Source organism: Hemitrygon akajei, chromosome 15 (genome assembly GCF_048418815.1).
Source record: "Hemitrygon akajei chromosome 15, sHemAka1.3, whole genome shotgun sequence".
Lineage (NCBI taxonomy): Eukaryota > Metazoa > Chordata > Chondrichthyes > Myliobatiformes > Dasyatidae > Hemitrygon > Hemitrygon akajei.
The window spans coordinates 46,049,637-46,072,854 of NC_133138.1; the positions used below are offsets into that span (position 1 = coordinate 46,049,637).

Below are 23,218 nucleotides of genomic sequence, written 5' to 3' on the forward strand. Positions count from 1 at the left end.
ATCTAACGACAGAAACTTCCGCCTTTTGAGCCTTCCTTTACAACCTTTTCTTCTTCCTAAATTCAGTACTCTTGTGTGGATCAATAAATTGCGTAGACCACTGTTACTTATCCTCAGCTTTATATAAATTCATGATTACTTCTTGGTTCTTATATTCCATACCTCCTGAGTTAAAACCTTGTGCTGACTTTAGTGCTTGACGAATCTATGCTCCTAACTAAGCCTTATACTTTCCTCAGAGTGTGGTTTATCATTCTCCGACTTACTGACATTAAATTCCACCAGCCGCTTTTTCACCTATTTCCCCTCTAATCAATATTTCATTGTACTTTCCCTTGGTCTTCCAAGGAATAAATTGTACTGTGACTTTCATGCAATCTATATAGAAAGGTGTTGTGCAGTTAAAAGCTAGCTTAACTCAGACCCAGCAACATCACACATATCTGGTGTCTGAATGCCCATTGGAAATCTGACTCCAAAGACTCTGCCAGAATTTCTGTTTGCCCTGGGTCCTATACTTCCGCACAAAACTCCCGCGAAGTCAATAGTATTACGACATGAAAAATTCATCTCCTGTATCATTTTCAATATTACTGCTTTGAAAATTTTCAGTGAAAAGACATCCAGGTTTCACTAACCCCATTTCACCTGAAAGATTACTAATTACACAGTCGGCATCCACAGTAAGATTTCTGATATCTCAGGGCCTCAAATCCAAATCCACTGGTGTCCCTCGGCTTCTTTGCCCATTGAGATCAGTATCACTGTTCGCTCAGGAGCATCCAGGCTGCTGCCCCTAATAAATGTCACATGTCGCATGTACCTGCTACCACATTAAAAAGGCTACCCCATACTCAGATAATTTCAACCCCTTCAGCTCACATAAGTAAATACGTGTGCCTACATTGCACACTTTGAAAAATTGCAGACATTTATAGTCTACAGTTTTGTCCTTATAAACTCCAGCAAGTAGAGCCTGGCTAGAACCCTTGAGGCCACCTTACTTAAGAAATTGTCCCCTGTAAGAGCTGTTCTTCACCAGCCAGTCATCTTCCCTCCAACTCTCTGGGAGAACTTTCCCATCCTTGTGTCTTCATTGCAGTATCCATTCACTCGTCCCTGTGAATGGAAGAGTGGTAAATGTATTGTGGCTTGTTCATTTAAGAGCTGGCTCTAGAGATTCCAGTTGCCAGGCTAAAAGTCAGTAGCTGTGAGAATTTGCAATCGACCATGCTGAAAATGACAACAGTGAGTTTTGTGCAAGAAACCTCAACAACGCGGTTCTGGAACTTGTAGCTGTGGATATTAGCTTGGAAGTATTTCTTATTTAATGCTGAAACATATTGCCAACTAGGATCCCCTGGAAAAACGTTGCCAAGTAAGACGCACAGCAGTATAAAATAGTATTTGGTCGCTTACACCAAGAAGGAAGCACAATTCCCGGTAGAACTTAGTGCAGCGCAGGTCTCAAAAGCCTGCAGAGAAGGATACCCAACCCCAAGGCACGTTTCTCAATAACCTCTCCCACAGAAGCTTAAGGGAAGCAGGGGATGTTTCCTATTTCTACCCTATGGCCAGATATCCCGGCCAATAAGACACATTCCAGCAGGGGTGACCTGCACGACAGGTGTCCAGTGGTCTCCAGTACTGAGAATTCCCATCTGATGCAGGAAGAGGTGACACGTCCTCACAAGCTATGGTTGGATAATTGGCATTCGCTGATTACACATGCAGGAGGGCAATTCTCAGAGGAAAGTGTATTTTATATGGAGAACATACACCAGTACACGTTGAGGGGTCAGCAGTGAAAAGGGTGAGCAGTTGTAAGTTTGAAAGTGTCAACGTCTTGGTGGATTTGTTCTGGGCCTATCATATTGATGGAATCATGATGAGGGCACACTGTCGGCTCAACTTGGTTAGTAGCTTGAGGAGATTTGGTATGTCACCAATGAGCTTTTGAAATGTCTGTATTTGTGTGGTGGAGAGCAGTCTGACTGCTCACATTACTGTCTGGTTTGAGGACTGGCAGAGGCTGCAGAGAAACAGTCTGGGCAGCTCCATCGTGGATCCAATCCTCCCTGCAACTGGGGACACCTTCAAGAGAAGATGCCCCAAGAAGATGGTATCCTTCGTTAAGGATTGTCACAATCATGGACCTGCCCTTATGTTAGAATCAGGGAGGAGGTAAGGAGCCTGAAGACCCACACTGAAGATTCAGAAACAGCCTCTGTCCTTTAGCTATCTGAATGGTCCATGAACCCACTATTTTTTCACTATTTATACGTTTTGTCAAAATGGTTGTTGTGATGCATCTAGTGTGGTAGTGCAGTGGGTAGTACTTGTTGTTCTTACTTTCAGCTTCCACCGCTGGCTAGCGGTCTTGCAAAAAGGAGAGTTGAATGTGTAAGTCTCTCCCTGCCTCTCCAACAGCAAGCCTCATATAGAGCCTCCTCACTGGCGACACACGGAAACTGAACTCATTTTGGAATCAGGCTGAACAGCAGAGGACAGAGAGGAGGTCTGGCCCCTGCACATGTAGCACACAGGCCTACCGGTGTGTGGACAAGCCCTGGTGCTCGTGTACCAGATCCCCAGCTATGGGTAAATAACGCCACTGCCTAGGGTGAGATGAAGACTACGAGAGTAAGCCCCAACAGCAAATCCGGCGTGGAGCCCCAAAGGTGGCTGGATGTCATTGAACATCCATCTGGTTCCATAAGCTTTCCTTCGGACCACACTTGTGAGGCCGAGAGTGGGACCTTGACGACTGAGCATCTCAGAATCTCTATACCTTCTGCCCAGACGTGATGATGATCACCATCACCCATTGCCCTTTGAATCAGGTGGATGCCAGCCGCCACCACCAACTCCAATTTATACCCATTTGATGTCTTTTCAAGTTACCTATTACTTGCAAAGCAGCAAATTTCACATCATTATAAGACCATGATCATAAATCTGATTCTGAGTTCTCAGTTTAAATGAGATGCCACCCATTGACAAATGATGAAATGTTTTGGTAAACATTTTTAGTGACTGAAGCAGTTACACTCAGTGAACGTGGGTCTGCAAAGCAGGATGCTTACGGAAGTTTGTGTGTCTTCTGGTCTTCTGCACCATCTCAACTGATGTGTGAAAAGGCTTATTATTTGCACTGGCCACTATGAATCTGCAGGATCCTTATGAAAATTATCCCTCAATAGGGAGTTTCCAGAATCTTACGTGGCTAAGTTCTCTGTGTCTCTTCTCTCTTCTGACAGATTCAGTGGTTGTTGAGCAGGTACATCTTCCTCCTGGTTCTTCGGCAGCAGCTGTGCTTGCTGTTCATCCTCTGGCACTGACCTTATGCAGCAAAGAGCAATAAAAACTCTACATCTGTCTGATGTTTTCCGCAGGCAATATCAGATCAGAATCATTTATTCAGATTCAGATTAAATTATTTATCACATGTACATAGAAACATAGAGTGAAATGCATCATTTGCATTAACAACCAGTACAACTTGAGGATCTGCTGAGGGCAGCCCACATGTGTCACTGCATATTCTGGTGCCAACATTGCATGCTCAAAATGCTTGGCAGAAAAACACAGGACACAACAAGCAACAAAACAATAACAACAACAGCAAAAATAAGCTCCTCTCTCTTCTCTCTCTCTCTCTCTCTCTCTCTCTCTCTCTCTCTCTCTCTCTCTCTCTCTCTCTCTCTCTCTCTCTCTCTCTCTCTCTCTCTCTCTCTCTCTCTCTCTCTCACACACACACACACACACCACACACACACCACACACACACACACACACACACACACACACACACACACACACACACACACACACACACACACACACACACACACACACACACACACACACACACACACACACACACACACACACACACACCCCCCCCCCCCAGGACAGGCCCTCTGTCCCTCACATTCACTCACACCCACAGACAGACAACCTAGGACAGGCCTCTGTGCCTCTAGCCTCTAGCCTCCAGTCGACTCATAGGCAACGGGCTTCCGGCTTCCCCAGTGGACTTCAGACGTAGACCCAAGGCTTCAGCCATCAGGCCACAACTTCCCAGACTTCCATTCGACCCCTGGACTTTGATCTTCGGATTTGAGTCCAGGAATAGCCAGTGATGGGACCCTGTCATCTTGACTGATGCTACCTTAGTACTCCTGTGGCTCTTGGACGCAGTTGAACAGAGCACCTGTGAAAGCAGCTGCTGTTTACTTGGATTTTAAGAAGGCACTTGACAATTCCCTCATTGGCAGGCTGATGCAGAAGATTAAGATGTACTTGATCTCTTAGTTCAGATTCAGAATTGACTTGCCCAAAGAAGAGAAAATTTTGGTAGAAGGGTGTTATTCTGGCTAGAGGTTCCATGACCTGCAGTGTTCCACAGGGATCGGTGTTGGGGCCTCTCAACATGAGGCTTGATGAAGTTGTGGACCACCATAGAGGGCTAACAAAGGATGTAACAGAATGTAAATCAGTTACAGACATTGGCAGAAAAATGACAAATGGAGTTTAATCCAGGCAAGTGATACGTTGCACTTTGAGAGTTCAAACATATACAGAGAAAAGTACACAGTTAATGGCAGAACCTTTAGCAGCTTTGATACACAGAGAGAACTTAGGTTCCAAGACCATAGTGGCCACACAAATAGAGAGGAAGGTAAAAAAAAGTTATGGCACCATTGTCTTCAGTCATAGGGGCATTGAGCATAAGTGGGAGGAAGTTGTATATACAATTTCAATTGGAGTGTTGTGTGCATTTCTGCTCGTCCCATTTTTGGATGGATGCAGAAGCTTTAGAAATAGTGCAGAAGATGTTTCCCAGGGTGCTGGCTAGATTCGAGAGTGTAAGCTACAAGGAAAGGTTGGAGAAACCTGGGCTGTTTTCTTTGTTGTGTCAGAGGCTGATGGGAGACATTATAGAAGTTTACAAAATTCTTAACAGGAGACAGTCAGAAACTCTTTTCCCCCAAGGCCGAAACATCAAATGCTAAGGGCATGCATTTAAGGTGAGCGAGAGTAAGATTAAAGGGTGGGCCAGGTTTTTTCTTGGCAGGTGCTTGGATACAGTGGTAGCAGATACAAAAGTAATATTTAAAAGGCTTTCATTAGATGCATGAACAGAGGAATAGGAATCATGTACAGGGAGAAGACATTTAGTTTAATTTTGTATTGTGTTTGTCATAGTCATTGTGGGGTGAAAGGCCTACTCCTATACTGAACTGTTCTGTGTTAAATGCCTCTGTTCTTCATCGCAAATACATTAAATTCTTTCTATGCCAAATTAGCTGGATAATGCCACAGAGGTCAGAAAGTAATTAGACTTGTCAAAACAGCTAAGCTATATTAATGATATTTTTAAAGAATATGTTTTATTATAATATGATTGCAGCATGAAATGAAAGCTAACAAATAATGAATTAGCTAGCAAATCATCACTGTAAATAGACAAAACAGCAGTCAGTCTTTAAGAGGGTCCTTGACATAAAGATATGACTTTCTTTTGGATTTGATTTACCCTCTTCACTGAGTCTTGGAATTTCAGTTAAATCAAAATTTAATGTTGAAAGAAACTGATTTAGAAGTATTTTGAGGATTTGGATATCTCAATTGTCCTATCTGTAGAAATGCAAGCACAAATAAATTGCTCATTTCAATTATTTAAACTGCTCCCAGCATATTTTTGTCATGCAGGATTTCAAAAGCAGAAAAACAAAGTGGGATAGACATCCATCTTCTGTTGTGGTAAATATGTTTTGAGGTCTGTAAATGAAATTCTGTTCTATGAAGTAAGTGAAACTGAATTGCTGAAGCAGAGTTTAATGCGTGAATGTATATCACATCCAGAAGAAAACAAAGTTCTATCTGGTCAGAATCATAAAGAAGTAGGTGCTGGAAATGGGAAATAAAATTTAGGTAGTAAATTGGATTAGACATTGGCCATGTGGGAGAAGCCGGAGAGCGTTGGTAGATGATTGCCTCTCTGACTGGAGTGTGGGACTAGTGGCGCCTCACAGAGGTCGGCACTGGATTACCTGTTTGTCAATTATATCAATGACCTGGATGATAATATGGTAAACTGGATTAGCAAATTTGCAAGTTTGGAGGTGTAGTGGACTGTGAGGAAGATTATCAAAAAATTGCAGCAGGATCTGGACTAGCTGGAAAAATGGCTGAAAAATAACAGATGGAAGTGTGAGGTGCCACACGTTTGGAGAACAAATTAGGGTAGGATGTATATACATGGTGAGTGATGGTGCACTGAGGGGTGCAGTAGAGCCAAGGGATCTGGATACAGATCCATAATTCCTTGAAAGTGGTATCACAGGAAGATACTGTCGTAAAGAAAGCTTTTGGCACATTGACCCTAATAAATCAAAGCATTGAGTACAGAAATTGGGATACTATGTTGAAGTTGTGTAAGACCTTGGTAAGACATAATTTGGAGTATTGTGTGCAGTTTTGGTTACCTACAGGAAAATTGTAAATAAGATTGAAAGTATGCAGGGAAATTTTATGAAGGTATTGCCAGAACTTGAGTAAAAGGGAAAGTTTGAATAGGTTGGGACTTTATTTCCTAGAGTGTAGAAGAATGAGGGGAGATTTGATAGATGTATACAAAATTATGAAGGTATAGATAGGGTAAATGCAAGCAGGCTTTTTGCACTGAGGTTGGGTGGGATGAGAACTAGAGGTCATGGGTTAAGGGTGAAAGGTGAAATGTTTAAGGGGAACATGAGGGGGAATGTCTTCACTCAGAGGGTGGTGAGAGCGTGCAAACTGATGGTACTAGGCAGATTAATAGTTTGGCACAGGCTAGATGAACTGAAGTTTCTGTGTTGTAGTGTTCTGTGCCTCTACAACTGTAAAAGTAGAAGATACTGGGTGTAATCAGTAAATCAGGTAGCACAGAGTTAAGTTTCATTTGGAAAGCTCTGCATCAGAACTGGGAAAGGAAGATTACATTAGATTTAAGTTACTGAGAGGCTTGGGAAGGGATAGGTGGAGGAGCACATCTGGTTAATTATTTAGTAGAGAAGGTAGAGTAAGAATATGAATAAAGGAATCCAGAGACTGCAGATTTTCTTCTTCCCATTTGGGAATTTCAAGAACCTGAGATAAATTGAGTGGAGAATTCTGGAATGCTACAGGGCGGTGAGCTCCACAAAATTCAAAGTGACTTTCAGTGAGAAAGTGATCTTCATTATCACTCATTTGACAGGATCTCACTAAGTTAAATCTGTTCCTTTAATTATAAATGTTTTAACTCTCTTTCCCTTCTTTTTGATTTTAAGTAATCTATCAAAAGACCAGCAACCATAGCATTATGTTCTTCTTCAACAATTCAACATAATTTGACACAAAATATCTAACATGTAATTCCACTAAAAACTCATCCAAAAAATAATGTGTTGAATATTCCTCTTGTGTTCATTAGTCCATCTGTGTATATTTACATCAACGTAAAGCCAAATACTTGACTTCTGTTAGAACTGAGGAATAATTTTGTTTGCTGAGAAACTAATTAATTCCAACCCAGAAGTGTTATAATGACCATCTCATAAATGATTTTGCCGTTTGCATTATTCATCCCTGGAGCTCCTATTTTGTGCAATGAGCAAACCACTCATTTTTGCCCTGGGATATTTTGGCATTATGCATATATGTTCAAAACATGCTTTCATGATAAATTCTACATCAAATGCTTGTTAATAGCTATCTTCCAAATTTGTTCTCAAATTATTGATTTCCAGCTTATATACTCCAGTGACCACTTTATTAGGTACACCTGCTCACTAATGCAACTATCCAATCAGCCAATCATATATGGCAGCAACTCAATGCATAAAAGCATGCCAGCTTGCTCAAGTGGTTTAGTTGCTGTTCAGACCAAACATGGGAATGGGGAAGAAATGTGATCTAAGTGACTCTTACAATGGAATGATTGCTGGTGCCAGATGGGGTGGTTTGAGTATCTCAGAAACTGCTGATATCCTGAGCTTTTCATGCACAACAGTCCCTTGAGTTTTCAGAGAATGATGCAAAAATACTAAAAGAAATCCATTGTACAGCAGTTCTCTGAGTGAAAATGCCTTGCAATGAAGAGGCATCAGAGGAGAATGGCCAGACTGGTTCAAGCTGACTGCAAGGCAACAGCAGCTCAAGTAACCACATGGTACAATAGTGGTGTGTGGAAGAGCATCTCTGAAAACACAGAATGTCAAACCTTCAAATGGATGGGCTACAGCAGGGGAAGACCACAGACATTCAGCGGTCATTTGATTAGGTACACGATGTACACAATAAAGTTGCTATTGAGTGTAAGTTGACTTATTTTGTATTAGTTCAGTAATTCCTGAATTGGAAGTATTAAATTTAGTTTTATTTTCTTTCTACCAGTATTTTCTTTATATCTGTTAACCTTATCCTTCCTTCTACTGACAATTTTCATAGGTCGTTTGCTCCCAGTGAGTACAATCTACAGTCTCCACAAAGAGCACTAGCTTAGTAATTTACACAATTTTTTTTTAAAATCTTCAAAGAGAGTATGTGTCTGTTATTAATATTTAGGCTGAATATTAATAGTACTATGCTAATTCTTCAAGTCCAAAATGGGTGCCTTACTGTAAAATGTATGTGCTGTGCCTCACCAACACCCAGCATAATTGTAACAAAGCTTTCCAGTTTCTAAGCTCCAACTCCTTTGTAATAAAGGCTAGCATTCCATTCGGCTTTTCAATTGTTTGCGACACCAGCTTGCCAACTTTCTGTTATTCATGCACAAAATCACTTCATTCTCTCGGTATTTCACTCATTTACAATTTCTTTCTATTTACATAATTTGCCTTTTTCTCCTTCTTACTGGAACACATGACTACAAACTTCCAAGTTAAGCCCCATTTGCCAGGCTTTCTCCCATTCAATCAGCTTATCTATATTCTATTAAGGATGTTATAAGTCTGAATCACAACATCCATTCCACCTATTTTTCATGTTATCTGCAAATTTAGATACATTACATTCTGCCCCCTGTCTCTGAGGTCAATAATATAACGAGTAAATAACTTAGGGCTAACAACTGACCTCTGGGGTACTCCACAGTGGTAGGGGGGTGGATTCCCTCAATGGAGAACACTTGTGCATGACTTTGTTTGGAGTGGGGAGACTGATTCGCGAGCAGCTACCACATGGTCCTGGACAGATCAGGGTCAGGATCCAGTGGATTGCAAGATGATTGAAGACACTTCACTGCTGAAGCCTTCCTCTATCTTTACCGCTGATGAGGTGTGTCATCATTTTCTGCTGGCTCCACCGATGAGGTCTTGGTTGTATTGGTCTTTGTCTGCAACCTCCTCTTTGACCTTACCACTATGGGTGACCCCACCAGGAACTAAACTCCAGAAGACATCGCTCTCTGAATATCAGGGGACTCACAAGACTCTCCACCATGCCAAGGTGACAATCCACAGTACATCCTTGCAACCTGAAAAAGACTCGGTTATTCTTGCTCTTAAAAAGAAATGAAAGCATCCCTTTGTGAATATAGTACCTGAATGACTTTTCTGCAGCAGTGATGAGGAGCAAGTGAGAGATGTGGCAAGTTTCAGCCACTAATCTGTGCTGAAAAAATTAAAAATCAATATAACCTTGATCTCAATGATGAGAGCTTGGGGAAATGTCTTCCCACAGAATTTAACGTGCCTCCATGATGCAAGTTTTGGCACCCTGACCATACTAAAACATGGCTCATCAGAGAGTCCTAGGTAGAATGTGGTGTCACTGAGAGAAGGCACGTCTTTGACCGCTACCTTGCCTCTATGAGTGGTCAGCTATTGCCATAACAATACTACAGTTGTTGACAGTTGTCACCACTAAAGCACATATTGTTACATACCACAAAGGCTTAAGGCTGATCAACCTGTGATGAGTAATGAAGCTCTCTAGTGAGGTGTCCTGATATCAGTAGAGTGTCTCTTTAAGTAATGAGAGAAGCATGATGCGCTCCTGTGCCAATTGGCATTGTTCCATGGATCATTTGCCTTCAGTTCATGTCAGGAGGGGCAAACATGAACTTTGGGTAAATAATGATGTCAGAAGAAGTGAACCATGATGGGAAATGGCATTGTCCATGTTAATGATTGGCACAAATTAACATGGAAAAAATCACAAGTCAGCTTTACTCCACATTAAAACATCCTTTGGATTGCACAGCACTTAAAAAGCAAGGATTACAAAACCTAGATTGTAGACTTTTATCTCTTAGTATTGGTCAGATACCAATGCTTAGATCTCACTTCCTATGATTTCCAAGGAATTGCTGAACTTTTCCATGATTAACACTGCTATTGTAGTATTGACAGCACAGATATAGGACATTGCATCAACAGCTAGAAGTCTACTATTTGAATAATAGTCCATTATTTGAGAAAAACTCTTCTGATAGCACTCTTAACACTCTTTAACATGAAACGCTTCTCACTTAATATTTGCCTTTTCATTTCCTTCTTCCTCTCTTTCCCTTATATTATTCTTTATTTCATTGATAAAAATGAGATTGCTACTGCTGCCTGTTGTCCTCCAATTTATGTTCAAAATTCAAAGTAAATTTGTATCAAAGTACATATAAGTTACACTACCTTGAGATTCAATTTCTTGTCACCATATAGAGGAAAATAGATTAGAATTTACAAAATTCCGCACATTAACAAAGACTGACCAATATGCAAAAGAAGACAGTTGTGCAAATAAGAAAATAATACTGAGAACACGAGTGAAAGAGCCCTTGAATTGAAAGGGAGACTTCAGGTAGTAGAATCAGTTCAGAGTTATGGTGAGTTATGCACACAAGTTCTGGAGCCATAACTGTTCCTGAACCTTGTGGTATGGGGCCTAAGACTTCTGTACCCCCTGCCTGATGGTGATAGAGAGAGGAGAGCATGGCCTGGATGGTTGGATCTTTGATAATGCGCTCTTCTTTCTTGTAGTGCTCCATATAAATGTGCTCAATGGTGGGTGGAGATTTTCTGTGATGGACTGGGCTGTAGCCACCACTTTGTAGTCTTTTCAGTCCCTGAGTATTTGTGTTTCCGTACCAGACTGTGGTGGAACCTATCAGGGTACTCTCCACCGTGCATCTACAGCAGCTTGTCATTTTTTTTTGCATGCTAAATCTGTGCGAACTTTTAAGAGAGTAGAGGCATTGCCACGCCTTCTTTGTGATGGCACTTACATGTTGGTTCCAAGACAGTTCCTCTGATGCGTTAGTGCGAAGGAATTTAAAACCACTAGCCCTCTCCACTTCCCTTCCCCTGGCTCATCGACTTCCAATTTTTTCCTCCTGTAGTTGATAATTAGCTCTTTGCTTGTGCTGACGTTGTTGGTTGTGGCACCACTCAAATCTCCCTGGTATATGCTGATTGGTCACCACTTTGATTTGGCCAACAACAGCTGTGTTGCAGCATTGAAGCTATACTTGGCCACGCAATCATAGGTATCAAGTAAATAAAGCAAGAGGCTAAGCACACACCCTTGTGTTGCACCTATGCTGATGGTGAGTATGGAGAAATTGTTGTTACCAATCCATACTAACTGTGTCTGCCGTTGAGGAAATCGAGGATACAGTTGCACAGGGAGTTATGGAGGCCCAGGTCTTGGATCCTAGTGATGAGTTTTGAGGGGATGATAGTCTGGAGTGCTAAGCAGTAGTCACTGAGGAACGTCTTGAATTTATGCATCTTAACTGTCCAAGAGTTTCAGCCAATGAAAAGGCATCTGCTGTTGACCTTGGATTTCTCTGGCAGGTGTGGGGATATCACGATGCCGCATGCTGCAATTATGCTTTCTTGTGCATTGTTCCTTTCTCGTTAGTAGGTTGATATGAGGATTCCACCTTCTCCAAAGTACTGTGCTTCCATAATTTCCAGTTCTCCTCACCCAAACCCCCCGGTCTTTGCTTTATTTAAAACTTCAAAGTTTTGTTCAACTTTTCTTTTAAACTGAAAATTTTTTATCATCCAGTAATTCCTTCACCATTAACCAATTTTACTTCTTTTCCCAACTTTGATTGAGTCCTGCTGTGTGACCTTCAACTTTTGCCTGGGCTTCTACATTTAATACAACTGGCAGGGGGCAAAGTTAAGCCTGCAGGCTCAGCGGTCTGTGTGGTGCTACAGCACATTCTGTATGCAGCGTAATCTGCTTTCATTCTCTTTCACTTTAGAAGCAAAGGATAATGGATAGAACAAGCAACTGTAGGAAGTCATTTTGAGCAAGGCTACTTAGTTGCAAATTGGCAGCAGTGTAAGCCAAACCCTGAGGTGCTTTGTTCTGTTAATGATTCAAAACCAGGGCTAGCGGTACAATGCTTTGGAAGTAATAACTTTAAGGTATATGGATCTCATCCAATCCCTAAAATAATAATAAGTATGGGAAAATAAACAATTGCAAATATCAATTGTAAGATTTATATCTTTCTATGTTGTAATGCAATATTCCAGCTCAGAACAGCGTGATAGAGGAATCCACAAAGAGAATAATTTATCAACAATGGCCTGACTCCCAAGAAAGGTAATACAACATCTTCTGCAGCATTAATTAACCCTCCACTGGAAATTCTGTGGCACTTGGCAGAGCTTATGTAAAAGGCTGGATTTTTTTTTATCCAGGACTCACTGCTTAAGCACCTTTTGCATGTGAAGTGCAAAATTTCTCCTCACCTCACTCCATGGTTATGAAAGGAGGAGAGGAAAACATATGGGCCATGGTAATAAGGGATGCAAAGCATGGAGGTCTACTGGTAAAGTGAGAAAGGCTGAAGGCAGCACTGCGAATTGTAATCACAAAGCTGAGAATGAGGTGGTGGTGAAGGAGCCGCATTTACCTCCCGAATGTGGATTGCAGTTGGATTAAGTGGACAAAGTTTGGAAAGAATGGGGGAAGAAACACCACGAAAAGAATGTTCTAAACTAATATGGGCCTGTGGTGAACTACATATACCTGTCTGGACACGCCCCTCTGCTGACTGCTCCTGTGGCTCCTCCCACAGACCCCTATATAAAGGCGGTTGGAGGCTCTGCTCCTCCCTCAGTCTCCAGGATGTTGTGTGGTGGTCTCTTGCAGCTAATAAAAGCCTATAGTTCGCCTCCTGTCTCCGAGAGTTATTGATGGTACATCAGGGCCTTACTAACATCTCCAGCCTAAGGCCAGCTCAAGCGGGTACTATTTAACTTGCAGGGAAACAGTTATTCCTTAGGCCTCTCCATGAGTGTCCAGAATCAGGTTTATTACACTGGGCTACTCTTTTACTTGAAAATGTTGCTTCCTCAGAATTGTTTCATTTTTGTTTATGATAGACTGCTTGAAGCCAAACACAAATATAATTTCAGACTACCTGTATCACATCGGGAGTTGGAGAGACAGGAAATTGACTTGTATTGAATATAATGTGTTTAATTGCATACCGGTGCTGACGTTTTACAATAGTTCACTGACAGCACCAAGGTTTGCGGGGAAGAAGCCCAAAAGCGAATGCACGGAATGAATCTTTAGTGACATGTTGCACTTCACGATTTTGTATGCTTGAAGCATGTTGTCATCTGGTGGCATGTAATTTGGTGCTCTGTAGTTGCCAATAAAATTTTCAGCAATGTCCTTCCATGCGATTTTCTCTGGTCCCACTAGAAGTTCTTCAAATTGTCTGTCATTGATGACCTGTTTCATTTGTGGAACAACAAAAATGCTTTCCTTACTCTTGACATCAGTTATTTTGGGAAACGTCTGAATAAATATCGAAATCCTTCGTGGAAATTTATTGCCTTTCTAAAACCTGTCCTGCCATTCAGCATCTGCCCTGCCTAAGCTTGCCCAGGCATTCCTGAACAAGAAAGAAAACTTTTCAGCTTACTTTGTGGGCAACATTTTAATAGACTTGAATTATGAATTGAATTGAAATAACAAATATAGGCATTTTTTTTCAAAATGGTACATGATAGGGAAATTTCATGGTGACCTTCATGATCAGCAGCTCAAAATCTATAAGTTACATGCAAAAGCATTCAGGAAGCAAAATCTTTGTTGTCCAGTGTTACTACTGACATTATGTCATAAAATTAGTCATTTTTCAGCCACAATACAATACAATATATAAAAATTGCTGTAAGTAACAGTAAGAAATATAAAAGAAATTAAGTAGTGCAAACTGAGAGCAAAAAGAGTGAGGTAGTGTTCATGGGTTCATGGACCATTCAGAAATCTTGTGGCAGAAGTGAAAAAGTTGTTCCTAAAACTGTGAGTATGTGTCTTCAGGCTCCTGTATTTCTGCCCTGAAAAAATGAGAAAAGGGAATGTCCTGGACAGTGAGGGTCTTTAACAATGGAACATGTACATGTTCCATGAGAGTCAGTAAAACTTACAGTAGTGACAACTAAACCTTCGTTACACATCACTGGGTGGCATTGCACATGCCCGGTACCTCTGCAGCTTACCACATCCAGTGCTGGAAGAAGTTGTGAGGAAAACCATGGGCTTTGTGAATTGAGCTGTTAGACCTACTTCGCTCTGCGTGAGCGGTTTTTCTGAAGAAGTTGTATCGCATTGCATGTGCTCTTGTAAGAGAAAATAACAGAAGACAGAATGGGCGGAATGAAATTGAATTTAGTTCACTGCCAGCTGTCTCTGCCTGTCCACCTACACACACCTGGACTGCATGTGGAAGGCTGATCCTGCACGTACCTGACCTGTAATTAGCATGGCCTTGGAAAGCGCATACTGTACTTGCTCCCCTCCCACCCCTAATGGGAAGCCAAGCTGTAAAATATGAACATTTATTTTATGTCTCTGACATTAAAAACTATTAAGATTGTCACAAATCATTAAAAAGTGATTTAAAATAATAAACAATTATATACACATTAAAATACTTACGAATCAATAAAACACTGAAGTAAAATACTTAATTCCCCAGATCAAAAAAATTCCTTCTTGGAGATATATCTCAAAAAACAACAATTATATTTGTTGATTTTTGGAGCTGCCATATAATAGGGAGTATATTGGCCTAGATACTGGAGTTCACAATTATAATGATGTAGGGACAGAGAAGGCAAAGAATCTACAATCATTTGCTTTGTGCATCTTTTGGGTCGTACTAATAACCACCTGTGACTCTGAATGCACAGTATCAGCATCCAGGTAACTGATGATGTTGTTAGCTGTTCTGAGGAAGCATAGTTGATCACATGATCATCTCAAGGGTGAAACATGATCAGGACTACCCCAGTGAATAGATGTAACATTAAACATTAATGATACAACAGAAAATTTGGCCTTGTTGAAACCAGCTGAGCTGAAAAAACACACGATGTGGTGTCTAGGGGAATAGATTTGTGCTCAGCATGCAAGCACAGGTGGCTGTTCAGAACTGAAGTGCAAATTGAATGTGCATATTTTTGTGGACAATCACTGAGCAAGAAGAACAGTGAAATCAAAGAATTGTGCTATTTTATATAAGAATTTTAAAAAACTGCATGGCACTGAATGTTTGAAAAAGTGTTTCACAGTTAAATAGGCTGAAAGTATTTATTTAATTTAATTGTTTTTGCTGTTTTTCCCTTAGCCCTGGATCCAACAAAAGACCCATGTCTAAACGTGAAATGCAGTCAACACAAGGTCTGCGTAACCCATGACTACCAAACGGCATTTTGTGTTAATCGCAGACAACTAATGCACAGGTAAGAAATAACATACAACAGGTCTGAAGACACCTTAAAGTTTAGAAAAACACCATTGGAATAGTTTGCTAATGCTAAAAATAAAGCCAGGTACTTAATAGGAAGATAAATGAATGGAAATCCACAATCTTCAAATTCTCGAACTTCTGCTAACCACTCTCCCATCCATCCCTTTGCTCCTTTTTTCTTCTGTAGTCGCAAGGCATCTGACCCTCATTGCTCTGTTGTTTCCCTTCCCCACCTTCTCCCTCTGTTGATCAACCATATACTCTCCCCTCCCTTTAGTCCATGCTTCACCATCCTTTCCTAACAGATTCCATCATTATCACCCCTTTGTCACCTCCCAGTTTCTGATATCATTTCTGCCCTCGTTATTCCTGCCTATCACACCCCTCACCTGAATCTACCTATCACAGGAAAGCTCGTGCTGCGTCCCTTCCACCCACCTTGAAATTTGGCTATCTCTCCCTTTCCAGCCCAGCTGAAGGGTCTCAACTCAAAACTGTGACTGTCTATTTCCCTCTGTTATGTTTTATAACTTCAAAACACTAAGCCAATTCAAAGGAAAATACGAGAGCCAATGCGAGCCTTAGTTGGCCGTGCACACATCGCGATGTGTGTGATTCATGCATTTTTGCATGTAACCAAAGTGAATTATATAAACAACAAAGAATGCTTAATCAAACAATATATTTACAAGGTGACTCTAATATTACTGAAATAATATGTACACAACACCTTCACGGATGCTACCTGACCCATTGAGTCAGGGAGCATTTGTGGAGTGAAATGTACAGTGCCTCTTCAGTCCCTCTTTAGTTTTGCTGCAGATTCCAGCATCTTGTGTCTCCACTGCCATTAGTTACCTGACATTTTAAAGAACAAAAATCTTAACAAATATTTAAACATTAAACAATTAATTTAATTCAAAACATACAAAGCCATTGAAGAATAATTTATAAATCAAGATAATTATGGAGAAGAGCTTGTCTTCCACTTTCCTCCTAATCTGCAGGATTGGAATCATCATTGAAGTTGATGGTGTTTCAGCTCTGATAAGAAGTGAAACATAGAATAGGACACTGAGTACTAACTTCACCATCAGATTCCCAAAGAAATTTTGTTTCTGGGACAAAGCATAATGATGTATTCTGTCTCCATTAGTCCTGAACAATCAGTGGGTGCCCTTGACTCTGAGACTGACATCTGCCAAAATTGTTGAATACCAGTGAACTGGTGAGGCATTGCTGGTGTCAAACCATGCTATGTGGCCTGATATTTTAAATGAAGAAGGAAACAAAGCTGATCCTTCAAATTCTGATAACATTTTTAGAAAAGCGATGTGCCTGGACTGAAAGCATAAAGGAAAAAAGAAAGCATTGCAGAGCTTAGAACAATTTCCTTACTGCCTGTTTGAGTGGTTTCCGTGTAAGGAATATCATGAAATGCAATTAGGGAATAAAGGGGAAAAGATTTCAAGCTGAATGGTGTAAGTTGAAGAGACCTGTTATAAACTCAAATTATAAACAATTTATTTTGCTTTGAGCTTTATTAAAACCCAAAAGTGAACCAGGAGTAGAAGTTCATGGGAAAGAAATTCAACACCGCCAATTAAAATTTTCATCTGATGGCTGCTTGATCAGGCCATTTGCCAGGGGCCTATGTACAATCATAATGCAGTAGGGCTTGGGCTAAGCTGAATGTGTCTAACGGTTAGCACAATGCTTAACAGTTCAATTCCTGCTGCTGCCTGTTGGGAGTTTGTAAGTTCTCCCCGTGACCGTGTGGGTTTCCTTCAGGTGCTCCAGTTCCCTCCCACAGTCCAAAGACGTACCAGTTATCAAGTTAATTGGTCATTGTAAATTTTCCCATGATTAGGCAAGGATTAATTTGGGAGAGTGCTGGGCATCATGGCTCCAAGGACTGGAAGGGCCATGCTGGATCTTAATAAATAAGCAAATTAAATGTTCATGGCTGAAATTTATTTTTGCAATGTGGATATTATTGGCCTTTATTATCCATTGTTATACTGATACAATTGAGTCATGTGCAATGGTATTGGGGGGAAGAAAATTTAAAAACCTATAGTTGCTAGAAATCCCAAAAAAATCAAAATATTCTGCAAATACTCTGTGGGTCAGATGGTATCCATGGACAGAGAAATGGTTCATAATTATGGTCCTGCAGATTATCTTCTTTATGTGGCATACTTCAAATAACAGCCTGGAAGCTGCATGGTCACATATACTGAAACCACTTTATTACTTCCAATTCTTTTCAAAGCTACGCCTAAATTTCCATAGAGGAATTAGAGCTCCTGTACTCTGGGGTATCAGTCCAGTAACATGACATTATTAAGCTAACTTCACTCATTTCCATTGTCAATTAAGTATTAGTTATCAAACCAAACTTTCTCAGCCATGTTAGTGTAAACTGTTTTCTGTGATTCCACTGGCTCAGCTTTCCTTTTGTTTTGATACCTGTTCAAACTATCCTTTTGTTCATTGTTAGCAAAACTGTTACACATCCTTTTCAGTCTAAGATCATACATAGACAAGCCCTGTATGTCAGATTACAAGATGTTATTTGATATCACTCAAACAGAAATGACACTGAAGCAAAGCAGATCAATCAGAAAATGGATGTAGCAAAATAATACATCGTATTTGAACAGTTTTTAATAACCGTTTTGATACCGTGAACATCCTCTTATCTTTGGAGTGTTGTGCATTTACTGTCCATCACTGATAAAAAGCTCTTCAGTGAGAAAGACCTCATGGTGTCCCTTGCTAACCTGCAGTTGATATCGAAACAACACAGATGAGGAACTAACAAGCAGCAACTTTCATCAGAGTTATTGAACTCCCTGTGCTATTTAAATTTTATCACTGTCTGAATCAGATTAGAAACTATCTTTAAACAGAGTTATGGAAGACAGATACTGCCTGATATGTGTGGTATATTTGTGTGTAAAGATGCAAGTAATTTGGAGGTATCTAACAGTAAAATTATCATGTCGGAAGTGATGGCCTATTAATTTTTAGTCAGTAATAAAGTATACATCCTGGTTCTGAAGCTTCTGACATCTAATGTTGATTATAGCAGAATTTGCCAACACTGCAAAGCTAGTTCACAAACCACCTCCAAATACATAGTTGACAACAAGGGAAACAAAGTACATTGAATAGTTATTTTTTCCTCAGTACATCGATACTCAACCCATGACTTTAAAAATAGTTAGTGGTCAGGATAGAGAAAAAAATAATGTTGTCATGCAAGTTCCCTGATGTACATTGACCTGATTTGCTAGTGCCCACAGAAATTCGTCAAAAGAGAGAGAAAATGCACATGCAGCAATAATCACGTTAGACAAGTGAGAGAGGCAATGTAGGTCTACAATAGGGAGGGAATGAACTATACACATGGGAGGCTTGTGTATGGCCTCACTATTAAGAAAACAGAGCAAGATGGTGGCTCAGGTGCAGATAGATTGCACCAACTGCCGAGGTGTACACAATGAATCATATAATTCCTGTACAGCCGACACGAAAGGGATAGAAATGTTCTTTCTTGCAAATGATATTCTTGACATTTATCTTACAACAAGAGAGTAAAATAAAGCAGTTTTTCTCTGTGGTTGGCACTGAGGCATCTCAGATGCTTGCTAACTGTTGGCTCCATTAAAAGCTAGAGATGTTGCTTTCACAGAGATAATACTGAAGTTGAACGGGTAATTTAACCAACAATGATTTGAGTTGAGTTAATGGAGAGCAGTCAAACATCGGAGAAGCAGCAAGTAATTATGCTGCTATGTTGAAAAAAAATCAAGTCAATGCAGTCTTGGGAAGTTTTAAGACCATATGCTGCAGGTTAAATTTGTGTTTGCTTTAAATGATGTAAGAATCCAGTTTAAGCTGTTTAAGCACAAATACTTTAGCATTTATTCTTGCTTGCAACATTGCATGTAATACCTAAATTCCAACAGCAAGAAAAAATTCCAAGGGTGGGGTTAAACAAAGAACATTGAAGGCAGAATTGAATTTAAAGAAAGAAAATATGTAATTTTGCAGGGGCAAGTAGTGGTTCAGAAATTTGGACAGGTGACAAATAGCGGTCAAGAATGACCGTTAAGTTATACGGAAGGAAAATTCTGAGTACAGTATAAGGGAAAGCTAGCCAGAATTACCGAATCACATGTATTTTTATGGATAATTTGAAAAGACAAAGTGAACAAAGTGAGCATTGGTCCTAAGTGAACTTTCAGAATTTATAATGGAAAATAGAATATGATGAGTGGATTGAACTAGCATTTTACATCAATCAATACTGTACAGGATACAAATAATGGTTAAGAATAAAAGTAATAAATGGGAATTGAGAAGAAGGGTTTAAGGAAAATTAGCATCACCAGAGTAACTTGTTGAAACTGTGGGTGAACAGGCTCTTGGTTTCCGATGGACGTCATCATGGATCAAAATAATCAAAAGTAAGGTGGTTGACACATTCGTTTTGATTTCCCATTTTTCCTCAGATTAAATGAAGGCTTTGTTATGTTGGAGAAGACCAAATGTAACTCCTTATCTTCTCCCAGCTCGACTTCATCCTCCCTCGTCTTGTCCAGTCTCTTCCCACCTTCATCCGGAACACCTTGCATGTCCTTCTCCATTTGGACAACTTTCAATTTCCCTGACTCCAATGGGCTCAACATCACTATGTATCACTATTTATACATTTGTCTTCCATCAGAGAGGCCAGTGTTTCCTTCTATTACAAAGATCCAACCAGTTCTCCTCCACCAACTTTTTCACCTGCCTGGCTCTACTTGTTCTTATCTTAAATAACTCTTTCAACACCTCTCACTTCCTAAAAATCAAAGGTGTAGCCATGAGCCCAAACTATGCTTCTTCTTTCACTGTCTGTGTAGACCAGCCCCATTCTAACCTTACTCTGGTATCACTCTCCAACTCTTTTACATTGATGACTGCATTGGGGCTGCCTCCTGCATCTGTGCAGAACTCACTGATTTTATCACCTTCACCATGAACTTCCACCCTTCACATGGACCATTTCTGACACTTCTCTCCCTTTTCTAGATCCATCTCAGGGGCTGAACTATCCACTAATATTTACCGTAGACCCATAGCCACTTAGGCTGCAATTGTTCCCATCCTGTCCTTTGAAAGGATACCCTATTCTTCTCCATTTTCTCCATCTCCGATGCATCTTCTCTCAAGATGGGGCTTCCTGTTTCAGGACATCCAAAATCTCCTTCTTCAGGGAGCCCCATCTGGTTCCAACTGTCGTTCATCTTTCCCTTCTCTAATGCTCACCAGTCTCACCTCTGAATAACCAAATCCAGCTCTGGTAGCACATTCTTTCTGACTTATCTCTCCAACAGCTGTCTACAATCTTCACACTCTCCTTCCCCAACCTGCTCCATCTGCTTTTCATTTTACACTCTCTCTTTCCCTCTCTCACACACACACACTCTTACTCTCTCACTCTCTCTCCTCACACTCTCACTCTCTCTCTCTCACTTTCTCACACTCTCTCTCCCCCTCACTCCCTCTCTCCCCTCCCTTCCTCTGTCAATGATTCACATGTCGCAGTCTAACTCCACCCTTCATTCTGCACCCCTACCTGGCACCAACATTTTACTTCCTTAGTACTTCAATTACTTGATAATCCTTTCTTGACACAGCTCTTCCCTTCTCTCTGCTGGCTGTTCATCTCTCCATTCCTAGCTCTGATGCACGTTTTTGACTCAAAATATTGTCAAATTCTTTCCTCCCAGTGACGCTGCTTGAGCCACTGAGTTCTTCCAGCAGGCTGTATGTTGTTCCAGATTCCTGTAATGTATGGAACAATTTCTTTTAGAGCTACGTATGGACTGTTGTCTACGCATGCGCATCGATCTGTTGGCTATGTTTGCGCATTGTTCGTGCTCTCACTGCAATGTGAATACACCTATTAAAGCCGTCTCCTGCATGCGTGCTTTTATTCTAATTGATACATAGTTGCAAAGACACAACAAATTGGCAACGCGTATGAACTTGAACATCAGAGAATATCACCAACTGCACCAACAGTTACAGGACAGTGAGGGGAAAGAGTTAAAAAGTACAGAGAAGGCCGTCACAGATGCGTGAGTAACAGTGCGTGGTAACCAGTAAAAGATGCAACTAGAAAAGTTAGAGTGAAAATAACGTGGCAATGGCTTTATTAGAGAAGTTGACAAATTCGATAATACTAATGAAGACTAGGAGAGTTATATCAAACGGATTGAACTGTATTATAAGGCAATCGATGTGGACCATCTCTTCCCATCAGACCGACGTGTGATGTGTCCCCTTATGGCTTTGGAGTTGTTTTGTCACACATTATGAAAGATGGATCTGAACGCCTGTTTTTACTTGCATCAAGATCGCTGAGGAGCACAAAACGCAACTGTGCACGGATCGACTGAACGGTCCTTAGTCTAGTATGAGGAATAAGAAAGTTCTACCACTACCTCTACAGACTAAAGTTTACGCTAATGACAGTTCACCAGCCCCTTGTGTACATTTTCAATCCCAGGAAGGGAATTCCAGTGATGACTGCTTCCCAGTTACTTTTCCTCGAGCCCACTCTTATGACATAGAGTCCAAGGGTACCAAGCAACACAGAAACTCTGATGGCTTGTCACGTCTTCCACTGTTGGCAACTGAAAAAGAAAAGTCTTCATGCTGTGGCCTAGCAGAAGCGTTCCACACTGTATTGGTGGACCAGTTGCTGGTAACAATTTCCGAAATACAAAGGAACACAAGGAATGACCCGACATCGTCAAAAGTCTTTGCAAGGATGGCCAGCTCGTGGTAACCCTATGTTTCCAGAGTTCTCAGTGAGATGAGACTAGCTGGTGGTATGTCAAACAATGCTGATGTGTGGTTCTCATGTTGTGGTTTCCTCTAAACTGCAACCCAGAGAGTTTGAGAATCTGCATGAAGGACACTTGGGTACAGTCAAGATGAAGAGTCCCACCCGGAGCTATTTGTGGTGGCTGGGAATAGATAAACAGATTGAAAACTTGGCCAAAAGCTGTTCAGGTTGCCAAAAAGTTCAAAATGTACCCCCACTGATGCCGTTCCATCTGTGGGAGTGGCTGTTGTATGGCAAAGAGTACATGTTGACCTTACTGGGCCATTCATGGACTCCATGTCTCTGATTGCTACGGATGCTCATTTGAAGTAGCTGGAGGTTATACCAATGAAACCAACCATCTCAGCAAAGACTGTCTCTGCCCTGAGGATCCTCTTCACCAGAAACAGCTTAACAGAACAAATTGTGAGTGACAACGGACCAGAATACACATGGGAAGAATTCTGACTGTCCATGAAGAAAAATAGTATCAGGCATTTCAAGGCAGCTCCTCGTCATCCAGCAATGAATGGGTTAGCTGAAAGGTCTATCCAAGCATTCAAGAAGTA

At 40.8% G+C, this 23,218-nt stretch overlaps 1 protein-coding gene across 1 annotated transcript in view; it reads left to right on the plus strand.

The window, feature by feature from the left end:
* Positions 1-23,218, plus strand: part of LOC140739308 (testican-1-like) — a 463,661-nt gene that overhangs the window by 284,720 nt on the left and 155,723 nt on the right. Inside the window, exon 4 of the mRNA XM_073067476.1 lies at positions 15,638-15,752. Coding sequence (XP_072923577.1) covers positions 15,638-15,752 — 115 coding nt within the window. The remainder of the gene's footprint in view (positions 1-15,637; positions 15,753-23,218) is intronic.